This window comes from Cebus imitator, unplaced genomic scaffold (assembly GCF_001604975.1).
Source record: "Cebus imitator isolate Cc_AM_T3 unplaced genomic scaffold, Cebus_imitator-1.0 Scaffold0, whole genome shotgun sequence".
Taxonomy (NCBI): domain Eukaryota; kingdom Metazoa; phylum Chordata; class Mammalia; order Primates; family Cebidae; genus Cebus; species Cebus imitator.
Genome location: NW_016107315.1, coordinates 11100517 through 11116630, shown reverse-complemented (window position 1 = coordinate 11116630; position 16114 = coordinate 11100517). Strand labels below are relative to the sequence as shown.

Here is a 16114-nt window from a genome sequence, read left to right as displayed (position 1 = left end):
CACTGGAGTAGGAATCAGAAAGTCCATGTGGCTACTATCAACTGTGTTTCTGGGCAAGTGAATTTCCCTCTCTGAGTCTTGGCAACTCCATCAGCAAAATGGATGTGATAACCTCGGCCATCACTAAATGGATGTGATAGCCCACAGAGAAGATATCTGGGGAACCACTCCATAATTTTAACGTGTAATAAATATATACGTGAAGGTATTTTGATAAATGAATAAATATATTGATTTCAAACAAAATTTGTAGCAAGGCAAGGGAGTAGTAATTGGGCAATGGGTTATACATACCTGCTGCTTGGTTGAAGGGTGACTTGGGCAGACGTACAAAAGAGGAGACAACACATTCTGAGTGGCCAGAGGGGACCAGGAGGGGGCAGCACAGAAAGAGGAAGTGGAAGAGGTGAGAGGAGTACCATTTCCTTCCTGTTGTCAATGGGGCATGATAGGAAGAAGTCTGAGATTCTGGCGTTAACAGCAAATCAAAGTGAGTAAATGTGGGCTCTATCCAGGCTTCTAAATTGGAGGCAAGTTTGTGGCCTAGAGTTTTAAGGCCCTAGAGAAGGACTGGACTGACTCCCTCATGAGTTAAGCTAGAATGGGGCAAACTTTGCCCAAGGAAGACAGAGAAATAGGGAGAAAGAAACAGTGAGACAGAGGATGACGCAGGGCCAGCCCAGGGCTCTGCCATCAAAAACCAGGCTGTCAAGAGCTGGCTAGGTCATGCTGGCAATCAGGAGCCCTTGTCTGTGGAATTCCTGCTCAGTGTGGGGCAGCACCAGGTACTCTGTGCAAAGGAATAAGGCTCCTATGAAGAATTTGCAGTCTGGTAGGGAGACAGATTTGCCCCTGAACAATAATTCCCCTACAGACTCGGGAAGGAGACTCAGAACAGAGGATCAGGGATGTCTGGAGAGGCTTGGGGAGGCTTGGGAAGGCTTCCAGTGGGAGGTGAGCCTGAAGACTTCCAGGGTGGTGGAGGACAGGATGTATCAGCTATAGGTCAAAGGTTCACAGATATGCACTCAGTACTTGGCTAAAGAGAGAAGCCGGTGTTTTGAAAATATGATGCCACTTTTTATAGTAATTGTAGATTTTTCCAACATGTGAAAGATATAAGTACATTAGGAAGTACGTCAAACTAGTCATGATTTTAATGTCTACTTTGAATTCAGAAGTGGCATTGCACCCTATGGAGAGGCCCTGTGCTTCTGCCTGTCCGGCCCCTGTGACTGGGTGCATTCCCATCCCAGGATCCTTGTATGCCTTAAAAAGAGCAAAGAATGTGAGTTCACAGCCTCTCCCTTCAGCCCACTTCAACATCCGGAAGTCTCCTTTCTCTTTGACTAGAGTCCCCCTCCCCCTGCAATGCACTGCCCTCTTCATTTCGGTTGCCCATGGGGCAAGTGGAGAACAGCTGGTAACCATCCCCTGGGTACAGAGCATTTCCTCTGCAAATCTGGGCAAATGCTGCCAAGCTATCTGCTGCCTGGGCGTCTCTGTAACTCTCCCTGCAGTCTGGCTCAGAAGGGAAGCTCAAGAAGGAGCAATCAGAGCATGAGATTGGTGGTGCTGGAGGGAGGGTGCCTGATGGAGAGCAGGGGTGGGGGATCTGGGGCTACCTGGCAGGCTCAGCCCTTCCCAGAACTCTTTGTCTGTGGAGCTAGGACTGACTTCTCTGACTGCAACCTGCCCATTCCAGGAAAAAGCCCAACCCTTGTTGGGAAGATGCTTCAGTGAGTTCCTGGGACAAGGGAAACGTGGCCACTCACACAAAGGCTCAGAGGTCTCCCAACCACCTGCCCTGCACACCAGGGAGTGGCTGACATGCTATGGCTGGGGAGTGACACTGAGAGAGTGACTTATATGGGCCACATCTTGTTAGGAAAAGCAGCTTAACAGGAAACAGATGGGTTGAAATATTTTCAAAGAGGATGAGACAATTTGAACAGCAAGACAAATAATGGGAGCAATAGAATAAAATAAATACCCATGAGGTCATACTAATATGAATAATTATGGAGAAAGGCCAACTCTTAAAAAAAGATTTTTTTCTGAGTTGGGGTCTCCCTCTGTTGCCCACATTGGAGTGCATGGCAAGATCTTGTCTCACTGTAGCCTCCACCTCCCGGGCTCAAACAATCCTCCCACCTCAGCTTCCCAAGTAGCTGAGAGTACAGGTGCATGCCACTATGCCTGGGTAATTTTTGCATTTTTTGCAAAGATGGGGTTTTGCCATGTTGCCCAGGCTAGTCTCAAACTCCTAGGCTCAAGCCATCTACCTGCCTCAGCTTCTCATAGTGCTGCGAGATGCTGTGTCCAGCTCTCTCATAATAAAATTAGAATCAGTACATGTAGAAAGAATGATGGAAACATAACATCACCACACAGTAATAATTATTGTTGGAAAGCATAAATGGATGCAAAAATTAGTGGACAAAAGCGTGATGAGAAATAGGATATTTGCATAGTCTCAATGTAGCAGGAGCATAAATAGTGATTTCACAATGGAAAAACTTATCAGATACCACATTTTTCAAGTGATCAAAGTTAACATTACCAGAAAAGAGACATCTCGAAACTATGCCCCTCTGATATGGGTACTGAGGACATAAGGTCACTTCTGTGGTGTTCCTGCCCAAAATACATAACCTTAATCTAACCCTGAAGAAAAACCAAACTGAAATTTAGGAGCATTCTACAAATGAACTGGCCAGCACTCTTCAAAACTGTCAAGGTGATGAAAGACAAAGCAAGACTGAGGATCTGCCTCAGAATGAAGAGACAAAGGAGACACAAGAATCAAGTGTATTCTGGTTTAGATCCTGGGCCAGAGAAGGACATTAGTGGGACACCTGTTGAAATTTCAATAAAGTATGTAGATTACTCAACAGTGTTGTGTCAATGTTAATTTTCTTGTTTAGATTCAGTACTGTGATTATGTAGATGTGTTAAAAGTGAACTCCTTAGAGGCCAGCCACGGTGGCTCACGCCAGTACCTTTGGAGGCTGAGGCAGGCAGATCGTTTGAGCTCAGGAGTTCGAGACCATTCTGGCCAACATGGTGAAACCTCACCTCTACTAAAAATACAAAGTTTAGCTGGGTGTGGTGGCGGGCACCTGTAATCCCAGCTACTCAGGAGGCTGAGGCAGAAGAATCCCTTGAACCTGGGAGGCAGAGGTTGTAGTGAGCCGAAATCACACATCTACACTCCAGCCTGGGAAACAGAGTGAGACTCTGTCTCAATAATAATAATAATAATAATAATAATAATAAAACCTTAGGCAAATTAAACAGAGTTTAATCGAACAAAGAACAGTTTGAGAATCTGGCAACCTCCCAAACTAGATTAGGTTCAGAGAAACTTGGGTGATGCGGAGTGGTGGAAGAAGACTTATGGGCAGAAAAGGAAAGTGATGGACAGAAAATGGAAGTGAAGGACAAACAGCTGGATTGGTTACAGCTTGGCATTTGCCTGATTTGAACACAGTTTGAATGGTTGGTCAAATGCAATTGGCTGAAACTCTGTAGTTGGCGCAAGAATAGGTTATAGCCTGTTTACACATTCAGTCTGGTTACAGTTCATTATGTGCGGAGAAGCCTTTAGGCCAAACTTAAAATATGTAAGTTTTATATATTAAATGTATAAAACATATGTTTTATATATTAAAATATGTAAGTTCAGCCTTAGGCTAAGCTTAATTTAACTGGTGTTAATATTAGGGAAGCTGGCAGACAGGCATCTTTGAATCTTATGCTTTATTTTGCGAGTCTAAAAATTATTTTAAACTAAGGATACACAAAAGGGGTGAGGTGGGGGGGAATAAAGAAGGAACCCAGGTCCTAGAACTTAGCGATTCTGTGGGAGGGACCCAGGACTCTGTGGCTGTTGTTGGGCAGCTTCTTGGCTTTTATTCTCCCTATTAGAAAGTAGCAACTTGGAGGCCCTACTTGAAAGGACCCCTGCTTCCCTCTGCCTGAGTGAAAACACATCACAGTCTTAAAGTCCATTCTTGGTAGCCTGTGGACCTCAGAGAAGGGCAAATGTCTAAGTCCATGGCCATCTTCTTGGAACATTCTGTTCTCTGATGTCTGTCTGAGAGACTGTCCCCAACCCCAGTAAAGATGCAAAAAACCAAGGGCCAGAGAGGTGAAGCCACCAACTCTAGGTCACACAGCCAGTAAATGCAGAGCCAGATCCAAGCCCAGCTAAGCGTGACTCCAATGCCAGCACCTTTAACCACCTGACATTACTGCTCTATTATTGCTCAGTTCAAGTGGAGGCAACAGGCATTCACCAAGCACTTGCGGTGTGTCAAGGGCGGCAGTGGGACTGGAGGTGAGGGCAGCTGAGATACTGATCCTGGACCACAGGTGCTGTGCTGGGAAGGCAGACCCTCATACTGCTAAGCATGTGGCAGGCAGTGCATCATATATCCAACATCATTCATTCACTCATTCATTCATTCTCTGCTGTTGCCTGTCCCTGGGCTCTGGCTAGTGGGTCAGATATGGTCCTTCCCCTGAGAGCTCCTGACCCAGCAGGGGAACAGACAGTTAAACAGGCAGGTAACCATACAGAGATGCCATGAAGGGGAGTGGGGGAGAAGGGAAGGAAAGAAGGAATTTGATTTGGAAAGTCTGGGAGATGAAACTATTGGTGACAGTGGGTGTAGCAGACACAACCCTGCTCAGTGGAAGTTATGGCCAGAGAAAGAGATTGGGAAGAGTTTAGGTTTGGGGCAGATTGGCAGGGGCGGCGGTGAGATCTTGCTGGGAAGGTATCCAGGATGAAGAAGCTGGAGGCAGGATCTCTGAAGGTGATGTTGGGAAGGTCCTTCAGAGACACAGAGTAAGCAAAGGCCTGCACATCTGGAATGGACTGTTAGTGGCCTTGATCCAGTTACCAGGGAATCATTCCAGAGAGGGGACACATGCTTTCCAAACACTATCCTTGGGGGATGCTCCTCATGAGGTGGGAGGTCATCTGAGCTTGACTCTTGTCAATGAGAGAAACAGCTCATGGCTGTGCAGGATGAGGGTTGGGGCAAGGGCAAAGGGAATTTTTTTTCCAGTCTGAAAGCAGGATATATACACAAGCTGCTGTCCAGAGAGGGGACGAGCCTTCAGAGAAGAATCATACTCCCTCTGCACTTCCTGAGGAAGAGGCACCCGGGCGCTGCTGCTCTGCTCCCAGGCTTGTGTGGACATTCCCAAGCAAGTCATTCTGGCTCTGGTAGGTTATAGCCACACTCAGGAGGTGGGGTTGGGGTGGGGGTGGGAATGCCCAGGGACCACAGGGACAGACTGAACCCAGTGGCTTGGGGAGTGGGCACAGGTGCTGGGAACAGGGAGGTGCGAAGTCAGTGTAGAGCTTTCTCTCCAGCAATTGCCTCCAGCACCTGGAGAGTGAGGGGTCTTCTGACTTCTTCCCCTACTTGACTCTGGCTCTGAGAATCTGCTTTGCAGATTCCTAAAATCCCTGAGAGTTGGTTCTCCAACCTGGTTGGCTAGGGGAGCTCAAGCATTCCTTTCCTTCTCTGGACCTCAGTGTTCCCAGCTGTAAGAGAATGGGGCAGATGAGATAGTCTTTAAGGGCCTCTCACCCAGGGCCAAAGTTTCGCAGCTCTGTGGTCTCTTCTTTTGTACATGCCCACCCTCTCCCCATCCTCCTCCTTTTCCAAATTCTTGACCCCCTTCTTTCTGCCCAAAACTGTTCCAGATTCAAACTGTCCTTGGATCCCCTCCCATGCATCCCAGCCTGAGCCAAGTGTCATTTAATCAGTGAGTGTATTCCTTTTAGGGGCTGAAAGAGAACTAATAGCATATGCCAGGCCCTCAGTTTGCCATAGTAACCTTGCAAAGGAGGCATGCTATAGGTAAGAAAACTAAGGCTCAGACAGGTTAAATGATGAGCCTGGGGTTGCACAGCCATTAAGAAGTGAGTTCAGCTGTATTCTGTCTATTCTACCATGCTAAGTGTGCCGCCCTTCCTGGGGGTGGTGGGGTGTTTCATTTTGAGCCCAGCATCATGTTGAAATACACATGCAAGAAGTTCTCATGGGAACATTTCAGGCCACATGGAGAGAGGCAAAAAACAAAACATCAAAAAACATTCCGGGAAAAACACGAAAGTCTCACCTTCTACAGCAGCTCCTTGAAGGGTCAGGCTCTAAAAGTGCTTACATTTTTGTTAGCTGAAATGAGCTTTGGGAGGAGGGTTACTCTTGTGATTTTATACATGTCACAAACATCCCTATCTCCTGACAAGGGCCAGGAAACGTTGAGTAATGTGGGGTCCCAGGGAGCGTGGGGAGCAGGAGGGCCTCATATATCTCATGAGCAGGAGATGGCTATGTCTAGCTGGAGGCTGCAAGGAGCCGCCCGCCCTGCTGAGGACTGGACGAGGCCACTCCCTTCCAGCCAGACTTTTTGATTACACAAATCCATGAGTGTTAGTGTAGCAGATGTGGCTCTGGGCATGAAAACAGACAAACAGGATACACTAAGATGTTCCTGAGGGTTATTTTTGCAATGGTAGCATAACAGGGGAGTTTTGTTTTTGTTTTTTGGCCTCCTTTCTATTTTTCTGCTGTATTTTCATATTTTACATTGACTATATATTATTATGATAATCAGGAAAAATAATCTGTTAAAAAAGTAAGGAGAGAGAGTGTGCAGTGATCTGGAATCCAGGGCCAGCTGATTCCTCTGGCCAGCTATGCCTGGCTTGCAGTGCAGCCCTGAATTTCCTGGGAAACCAGAGAGGGGATGCATACCTGTCCACCCCTTCACGAGGGAGCCAGGAAGACACAGCAATGACTGGGGCTAAAAAAGGGTCTCGGGAGACACAAAGCCCTGTGTAAGTGTCAGGACTGGTTCCTATTGTCTTCATGGCGTTTTATAAATCACAATCCAAATATACTTCCCACGTAGACCATCCAGAAGGCCCCTGTTCATTCTGCAAGCCCGAGGAAGGGGCGCTCACAGGCTGAACTCCCAATGTGTGATTTGGGGCTCCAGCTCTGGAGCCAGCTGCAGGAACTCGGTTTCCAGTCCTGCCATATACTTGCTGTGTGTGCTTGGGTACATTACTCTCCCTCTCTGAGTCTCAGTTCCTCATCAGTAGAATGGGGCCCATCTTAAAAGGTTATGGTGAGCCGTCAGTGCATTATTACATAAAAAGCTCAGGGGAGGGGATCCACAACCTTGTCGTTATTATTATTATTATTTTTGAGATATGGTCTCACTATGTTGTCCATGCTGGTCTCAAACTCCTGGGTTCAAGGAATCCTTCAATTTCAGCCTCCCAAGTAGCTGGAACTAGAGATGCCTGCCACTGCCCCTGGCTGTGCTTACTATTTTCTTTGAGTTGTATTGTAACCTAGCATTTAAGAGCATGGACACCCGGTTTCAAAGCCTGGCTCTATTAGTCAATTGCTCTGTGATCTTGGGCCAGTTCTCTAACTTCCCTGTGTCTTAGAATCCTCAGCTCTAAAACAAGGCTAATGATAGTCTTTACTTCTATCAGGTAAATGTGAGGAGTAAATAAGTTAATACATTTAAAGCCCTTACCCCAGGCCCAGCAGAAAGGTCAGGACTCCATGGTGCTGTTATAATGATGACATCAGGTTGAATCCTCACAAAGTTCTTCATTGTATTGTGTATATTATAGATGAGAAAACTGACACATGGAAGTCAAGGCCTTTGGATGGAAGCCTTGCTTTTGTCTTGGGGCCAGCAGAGCCTGGAGGTTTAAGCTCAAGGGCACCCCAAACTGACCAGTGAAGTAGGAGGTGCAGTTCTACCTCTGAGCTGATCATCCACGGGTTTCTCTCCCTAGCATGCCATTTCCGAGCGTATAGACCGTTTTCCTCACATCCTCCACGTGTGGCTCTCACTTCCGTTTCCATGCATGCACCATCGGCCTTCTGAGCAGCTTTCCATTCAGGTGTCTTAAGCAATAGCATCCTGATCTCCTGTTATTTCTCCATCTCTAGTGCCATTCTTTGCTCCATTTTCTTTCTTTTTCTTTTGAGATGGAGTCTCACTCTGTCACCCAGGCTGGAGTGCAGTGGTGTGATCTTGACTCACTGCAACCTCTGCCTTCTGGGTTCAAGCAATTCTCCTGCCTCAGCCTCCCTAGTAGTTGCGATTACAGGGATGCATCACCACACCTGGTTAATTTTTGTATTTTTAGTAGAGATGGGATTTCACCATGTTGGTCAGGCTGGTCTTGAACTCCTGACCTCAGATGGTCCATCTGCCTCAGCCTCCCAAAGTGCTGGGATTATAGGTGTGAGCCATCATCCCAGCACTTGCTGGCCCTTGCTGCATCTTCTAATGAGCCAGCCTGGTCTCTGAGCTTGGGTTCAAAGCCCAGATCACATATTTTTAATTTTTATTTTATTTTTTTATATCTTCCTGCCCAGACAGCCAACTCAGGTATTTAATAGCTGTGTGACCTTGGGCAGGTTCCTTAGCCCCTCTGTGTCTTAGTCACCTCATATGTAAGAAAGAGATAGGAATACTACCAGCCTCATAGTGTTACTGAAAGAATGAAATTAATTAATGCATGAGAACCCATAGTAAGCGCTGTAAAAATGCTGAGTGTTGTTATTATTTTTATAGATGAAATTACAGTTCAGTAGCTGGTGTTTTCCCAAGCCCAAGAAGACGCAAGTAGAGAGATCTCAACACTGGTACCAGATCCCCCAAAGGCAGGTCTCCTGCCAGTGTGCCCATCCTCTGTTATGCACCTCTTCCGGGGCCAGAGGGTGTTCCACAGCCAGACACTGTGGTCAGAGTATGAATCACTTCATGACTCCTGCCTCAACTTTTCCAGCCACAGTTGGGCCAGGAATATGGGATTGGAGTCCCAGAGTGAAGGGCAGAGGACCAGAGGGGGACCATCCCATGCTGAGTGAGGATGGAATTCAGGCCTTGGGACCCCATTTCCACCCCAATCTTCCCAAAAGCAATCAGAGGAGCAAAAGGAGTCCCGAGGGAGGATTGGGGGTAGACATGGGGCCACTTCCCGTGACACAGGCCGGGGAGGCTGCACCAGCTGGAGGCGGCACTTGAACACGGTTCAAGTGGAAACAGCGGGGGCTTAGGGCTGGTAATGTTCCGTGATCACAGGCTCCCAAGGCTGCTAAGGCAGAGCTGGCCCAGGCTGGAGAATCCACTCAGAGAAGGAGAGTCTTGGCTCAGCTGTGTCCAGGCTCCTGCGGTAGGGAAGTGGGAAATCAGAAAAGGGAACAGTCAGGAGACAGAAGGGCGGGGGAGAGGAGGCTGTGCTAATGAATTCCACCACTGGGTATTGAACGCCTCTCCGATGCCAGCCCTGTGCTGGTGAGTCCTGGGAACACAGCTGCAGATCCTCGGCACCCTCAGTTTAGCAGGGGAAGCAGGTGATCTTCAAAAGGCAGTCTTGCTTCCAGGTGATGGACACTGTGGCTGAGGAGTGACCTTCTGTGAGTGCTTGCAGGGGCTGGGGCAGGGGTTTCCCCAGGCCACCAGCCCAGGCAGGGTTCTAGGAGGGGAGGATTTAGATTGTATTTTAAAGGAGGGTATGTTTTCCACATTCAAAGGAAGCCAGCAAAAGTATTTTTCACTAGAAGTGATCTCAAATGATGTTCTTGATTTTATATTTCAAAAGCTGGTGTGGCCTCTGGAGGTCACATTTAGTCTTGTTTATTTGATCAGCTTGCAAGTGGAATTAGCTGCACTGTGAACAGTACACTCGCACTCAGCATGGGTGTGATTTCAGCACCGGGGGGAACTACAGGTGACCCTGCCCATAGGGTTCTTGGCTGCGGGGAAGGTGGTCGTGAAATTGATGTTTAGGGTGGAAGAGGGGAGATGCTGGGAGACACAAAAGAGGGTTCAGTGAGTCAGGCAGGGTCCAGTCAAGCTCTGTGGGGGCCTAATCAGGGGAGTGCTGGTGAAAGTTTGACAACGTTCTTGGCTGGAGGCACAGGAGAGGCAGGATGGCAGAGGAGAGAGAGGAAAGCCTTGATTTATAGCATTTGCCATGATGTAAATATTCTCAATTTCAAGCTACCAACTTAACATCACTGAACGCAGAGTTGGTTAATTCCATGACCATTTGTTTTATGCCTCCCAGATGCCATATGATTGGCCCTCAGCCTACCACTGGCTTTGAACCTTCCTGCCACCAGTTGCTGAGGCCAGAATTCCCACTGTTGGAGCCTCAGCCTTCAAATTCAAGTTTGGTCCATTTTGAAAGGGAGTGTGTGGGGGAAGGGGTCACCATTTCCACCTCATGTTGTGAGGGCCATCCAATGCCCGGCCCACCATTTGCTAATCCGAGGCTGTAAACAATTGGGCTTCACCTCTCCACACCTGTTTCTTCATCTGGAAAGTGAAGATTATAATCGCTTTGCTTCCCAGGACTATGGTGAAGATAAGGTGAGAAAATTACATGTGAGCATTCAACTCGTAGAAGGAACCCAACTAACATGGCTGCCTCCTCATCACAATATCCTTCCTCTCGTTGCCTCAACTGTGACTTCCCTGAAAGACCTAAGGGAGGTGAGCCCTGCATATCTCCCAATGAGGGGAAGATCCTGGGCAACCAACCAAGACTCAATCACATCTTTCTTTTTTTTTGACACCAAATTTCACTCTTGTTGCCCAGGCTGGAGTGCAATGGTGCAGTCTCAGTTCACTGCAACCTCCAACTCCTGGGTTCAAGTGATTCTCCTGCCTCAGCCTCCCAACTAGCTGGATTATAGGTGTGCGCCACCATGCCTGGCTAATTTTTGTATTTTTAGTAGAGATGGGTTTCACCATGTTGAACAGGCTGGTCTTGAACTCCTGACCTCAGGTGATCCACCCTCCCAAAGTGGTGGAATTATAAGCATGAGCCACCGTGCCTGGCCTTCAATCATACCTTTCTCAGTGAACCCTTTTTGTAACTGCTGGGTAGGGCAGAACAGAGGCCAAGGATGAGGTGGGACCAGGGACAAGACACCATGTGCCTAGAGTCTGAAGACCTGGATTTCAGATGCAACTTGGCTAGTGACTTCCTGTGTGACCCTGGTAAAGTCGCTTTGCTCCTGAGTTAAATGGGGCTGACAGTTCCTTCCTGATTTGCCTTACAAGGCTACTGCAGTGCATCCGAAGGTGCCTGGCCAGCTGTAACGTGCATATGAGGGTGCTGACTGCTGTTGTCATTGTCGCTGGTATTATTGATGAAAGAGATAGGAGGGGATGGCTGTTCCAGAGATGAGGGAGACCTAGAAAAATTCCCAGAGTGAAAGATCAGGGGTAAAGACCTGATTGCTGTTGCCACTTTGTGATAAAATGCAATAAAAATGTCATTGGCCTTATTGATGAAAGTGATAGGAGGATTGTTGCTCCAGAGGTGGAGATGACGTTCTGAACAGATTCCCAGAGTGAAAGATCAGCAGGCTAAAGGCCTCGAGTTGGAAGCGGATAGAGTGTTCCACGTAGAGGGAGAACAAAGGCGGTCTGGACTAGCAGGGTCTGCTGACTCTGACCTCTGGCTTTGATTGAAACATTTGTCAGACTTCGTTGTTTGCTAAAACAAAAGTCAAGGCACTTTGAGAAATCAAGTCAAGATCAAGGTCCATGTCAGCAGCTCAGAAGAGCTGGTGTTTAACCAGTGTCAACTCCTGAGTAATAAGCCCTGATTAGACCTGAGTACACCCCTCACATCCTCCTTCTGCAGCAGCTCACAGGCTTCCAGCATGAGCCATATGCTAGGGGTGTCCTTACTGCTGCCCAGGAAGGAGGAGCTGAAGGCCAGGAGGGCCCCGGTGCAGAGAAGGGGACAGGAAGACCAGTAAAAAAAGGCACTGGGTAAAGTTCCTTAGGTTGATCAGAAACAGAAAAAGCCACTCAGGCTGAGCCCCTGGGATGGGGACAGGGCATGTGTGGTTTCCCTAGGATCTGGTCCAGTTGCCATTGGATAGGAGCCCAAGGGTGGGGCAGAGGCTCACAGAGTGGGAAGACTCAAGGGCTCCTGCAAGAGATGTTCTGCTCCAGCAGCACTGAATGCTTCCACCAGCCATGAGGTCATAGTACAACGGATACCATGGGTCAACTGGGAACCTGAGTCAACATTTCTTTCAAAGTCTACCTGAAAAAAAAAAGGTAACACTTTTATCAGAAAGGGCTAAGGAAAACATTTGTAATACATATGAAAAAAGCTAACATCTTCACTATTATAAGACCTCATAAAATGAGCAACCCACCCATTAAAACAATAAATAATTCATAGAAGAAATACAAGGGGGCATTGAACATATTAAAAAGTTCAAGCTCAGCCAGGCATGGTGGCTCACGCCTATAATCCCAGCACTTTGGGAGGCCGAGGCAGGCAGGTCACAAGGTCAAGGGATCAAGACCATCCTGGCCAACATGGTAAAACCCCGTCTCTACTAAAAAATACAAAAATTAGCTGTGCATGGTGGCGAGCACCTGTAGTCCCAGCTACTCTGGAAGCTGAGGCAGGAGAATTGCTTGAACCCAGGAGGTGGAGGTTGCAGTGAGCTGGGTTGTGCCACTGCAGTCCAGCCTGGCAACAGAGCGAGACTCCATCTCGGAAAAAAAAAAAAGTTCAGGTTCACAGGAGTCAAATATAAAAAAAAATAAAATCCAGAAGTATGGGGTAGAGCTGATTTGCATTTCTCAGTCTGTGGCCCGTGACTGTCAACAGTCTACAGTCCCCTCTTCAGTGGCTGTTCATAATTGCCTGCTTGAGCCACATACTCCTTTTTATCTCCTTCCTCTCTCCTCCTCGAGCCCCCTTACCCATTGGTGAATGCTCTTTGTTCAACATGAAGTCTCTCTCCTCTCTCCCTCCCCTTCTCCGGAACACGCTACAGGTTTGAAAATATTTCTTCATTCATCATATACTTGTATCACTGGTTTATGTGAAGCTCTCTTCAAAAAATTATTTTAAATAATTTAATAAAATTCTGGGATCTCACTGCCTCAGAGGACACTTGACTGTGGACAGTGACTCGTCCCATCTCATAGGTCCACCACCATCCCATGCCACTGGCTTCTCCTGCCCAGGCACCTGCCATCTTGAATTTGGTAGCTGTCATTCCTCTGCCTTCCTGTCATCTATTTGTACTCCTTTAAAGTATGTATTTTTTGTTTCATTTGTCTTACTTTCATGAAAAGAGTATCATGTACATATTTTTATGGGACTTGGAGATAAGTGGGCCGATTGAAAAGGAAAAACTCACAGGGTGGGGGCGAGGGTGATGAGGAAAGAATCTGCAAGGTATCCCATGTTTCAGCCTTAGGTGGCTGAGTAGTTGGTGGAATCATTCGGTTAGATGGGCCTAGGAAAGAAGAAAGGGGCTGGTGGGGAGATGAATAACTCAGTTCTGGGCAAAGCAATAATTTAAACTCACATTTATTGAATGTCTGCTATGCTCCGGTCACTTTTGTACAGCTTAAAGTGCTCTGCATGTATTATCACATTTAAGCATCACAAGAACCTCACAAGATAGGCACTGTTATTATTTTCATTTTAAAGATGAGGAAACTGAGAGGCGGAAAAGTTTAGTAGGTGCTGAGTCCATCAGCATGACGGATCACACCCTTTGCCGCAAACAGAAATACTGGATAAAATATTTAAAATATTAAATATTTGTCATTAAAAGTATTGATATAAAACTTGCTATTTACAAATAAAATACTTAAAAACTCTCAAAAAGCAAGGGAAATCCTCAGGTGACAGGAGTAAAGAAAACTCAAAGCCAGGGTGGATATACTGGACATTTATGGATAAAACAAGCCCCACTGAAGATAAGCTGTCATTAAAAAAATAATAATAAGCCACACATGAGGAAGGGTCAGGAGACACATTAAATAGGTGAATTGATATCCCTACAGAATAAAGAAGATTTGAAAGACACTGTAAGTTTTTTTAAAAAAAAATTATATAGGAGAAAAATGAAGAAACAAAATCATAAGGAAATAATTAAATGAGAACATCTAAAGGTTAGTCACTTATCCAACAGTAAATGTCCCAGAGTAAGTGGGATTTAGTTATAAGACAAAGGTGGCCAGGTATGGTGGCTCACACCTGTAATTCCAGCACTTTGGAAGGCTTAGGTGGGCGGATCACCAGAGGTCAAGAGTTCGAGACCAGCCTGACCAACATGGAGAAACCCTGTCTCTACTAAAAATACAAAATTAGCTGGGCATGGTGGTGCATGCCTGTAATCCCAGCTACTTGGGAGGCTGAGGCAGGAGAATTACTTGAACCAGGAGGTAGAGGTTGTCGTGAGCTGAGATCATGACATTGCACGCCAGTCTGGACAACAAAAGTAAAACTCTGTCTCAAAAAAAAAAGAAAGAAAGAAAAAAGACACAGGTGAGGGGATATCTGGGTGACATAACTATTAAGTGGTGCAGATGGCTCCCCAGGCTTGTGCTCTTACCGTTGGACTGCAGATGCTGATGTAGATTTGAAGAGTCTATTGGACATCCCAGGGCAGCAGCAAAAGTGGTTTTAGAGAAACGTAGAGAATGCTAGGTCTCACCATATTGTTCCCCCCACACCACTACAGGACATCGGGACTGGACATTTCCTCCCAACATGGCTGCCACTGCCTCTCCGCAGCGACTCACCACCAAGGATGCCGGCTCTGAGAACAGCAGCTTCTATTACTATGACTACCTGGATGAGGTGGCCTTCATGCTCTGCAGGAAGGATGCGGTGGTGTCCTTTGGCAAAATCTTCCTGCCAGTCTTCTATAGCCTGATTTTTGTGTTGGGCCTGAGCGGGAACCTCCTTCTTCTCATGCTTTTGCTCCGATATGTGCCTCGCAGGCGGATGGCTGAGATCTACCTGCTGAATCTGGCCATCTCAAATCTCCTGTTTGTGGTGACACTGCCCTTCTGGGGCATCTCCGTGGCCTGGCATTGGGTCTTTGGGAGTTTCTTGTGCAAGATGGTGAGCACTCTTTATGCTATTAACTTGTACAGTGGCATCTTTTTCATTGGCTGCATGAGCCTGGACAAGTACCTGGAGATCGTCCATGCTCAGCCCTTCCACAGGCTGAGGACCCGGGCCAAGAGCCTACTTCTTGTTACCATAGTATGGGCTGTGTCCCTGGCCATCTCTATCCCTGATATGGTCTTTGTACAGACACATGAAAATCCCAAGGGTGTGTGGAACTGCCACGCAGATTTCAGCGGGCATGGGACCATTTGGAAGCTCTTCCTCCGCCTCCAGCAGAACCTCCTAGGGTTTCTCCTTCCACTCCTTGCCATGATCTTCTTCTACTCCCGTATTGGTTGTGTCTTGGTCACGCTGAGTCCCCCAGGCCAGGGCCGGGCTCTAAAAATAGCTGTAGCCCTGGTGGTGGCCTTCTTTGTGCTATGGTTCCCATACAATGTCACCTTATTTCTGCATACACTATTGGACCTGCAAGTATTCGGGGACTGCAAGGTCAGCCAGCACCTAGACTATGCACTCCAGGTGACAGAGAGCATCGCCTTCCTTCATTGCTGCTTTTCCCCCATCCTGTACGCCTTCTCCAGTCGCCGCTTCCGCCAGTACCTGAAGACTTTCCTGACTGCTGTGCTTGGACGGCACCTGGCACCTGGCACTGTCCAGGCCTCATTGTCCAGCTGTCCTGAGAGCAGCAGTCTCACTGTCCAAGAAGAAATGACTGGCATGAATGACCTTGGGGAGAGGCAGATTGAGAACTTCCCTAACAAGGAGGATGTGGGGAATAAAGCAGCCTGAGTGTCCAAACCTCGGTCTGGTGGGAGCAGATGGGAAGCAGCTAATGTGAGCATCCACTGAAAGTGCTCTCTCCAGGGGCCTCAGTGACCATGTTGCTAAACCCAGTGGTCAATTCTCAGTTCTCAACCACCAGCAGCATTTGCTCACCCCTGCCTTCTTCCTCCACGACACCATACTTTGTTTTCTGAATTGCTGTAATATTCCCTCCCTCCCTCCCTCCCTTCCTTTCTCCCTTCCTCCCTTTTTCTCCCTCCCTCCCTTCCTCCCTTCCTTTCTCCCTCCCTCCCTCCCTTCCTCCCTCCCTCCCTTCCTTTCTCCCTTCCTCCCTTTTTCTCCCTCCCTCCC

General features: G+C 47.4%; 1 protein-coding gene across 4 annotated transcripts; it reads left to right on the top strand.

The window, feature by feature from the left end:
* The first annotated feature begins 425 nt into the window (after positions 1-425).
* Positions 426-15935, top strand: ACKR2 (atypical chemokine receptor 2). 4 transcript variants are annotated; one of them, XM_037733993.1, is made up of 3 exons: positions 426-490; positions 5079-5239; positions 14586-15935. In XM_037733993.1, exon 3 carries the CDS (start codon positions 14615-14617, stop codon positions 15767-15769), a length of 1155 nt encoding a protein of 384 aa, XP_037589921.1. In that variant the 5' UTR covers positions 426-490; positions 5079-5239; positions 14586-14614; the 3' UTR covers positions 15770-15935. The 4 variants fall into 4 exon arrangements, with proteins under 4 accessions (XP_037589921.1, XP_037589966.1, XP_017378159.1 ...); XM_037734038.1 differs by lacking the exon at positions 5079-5239 and having other exon boundaries at positions 441-490; XM_017522670.2 differs by lacking the exon at positions 426-490 and having other exon boundaries at positions 4999-5239.
* Positions 15936-16114: the final 179 nt, after the last annotated feature.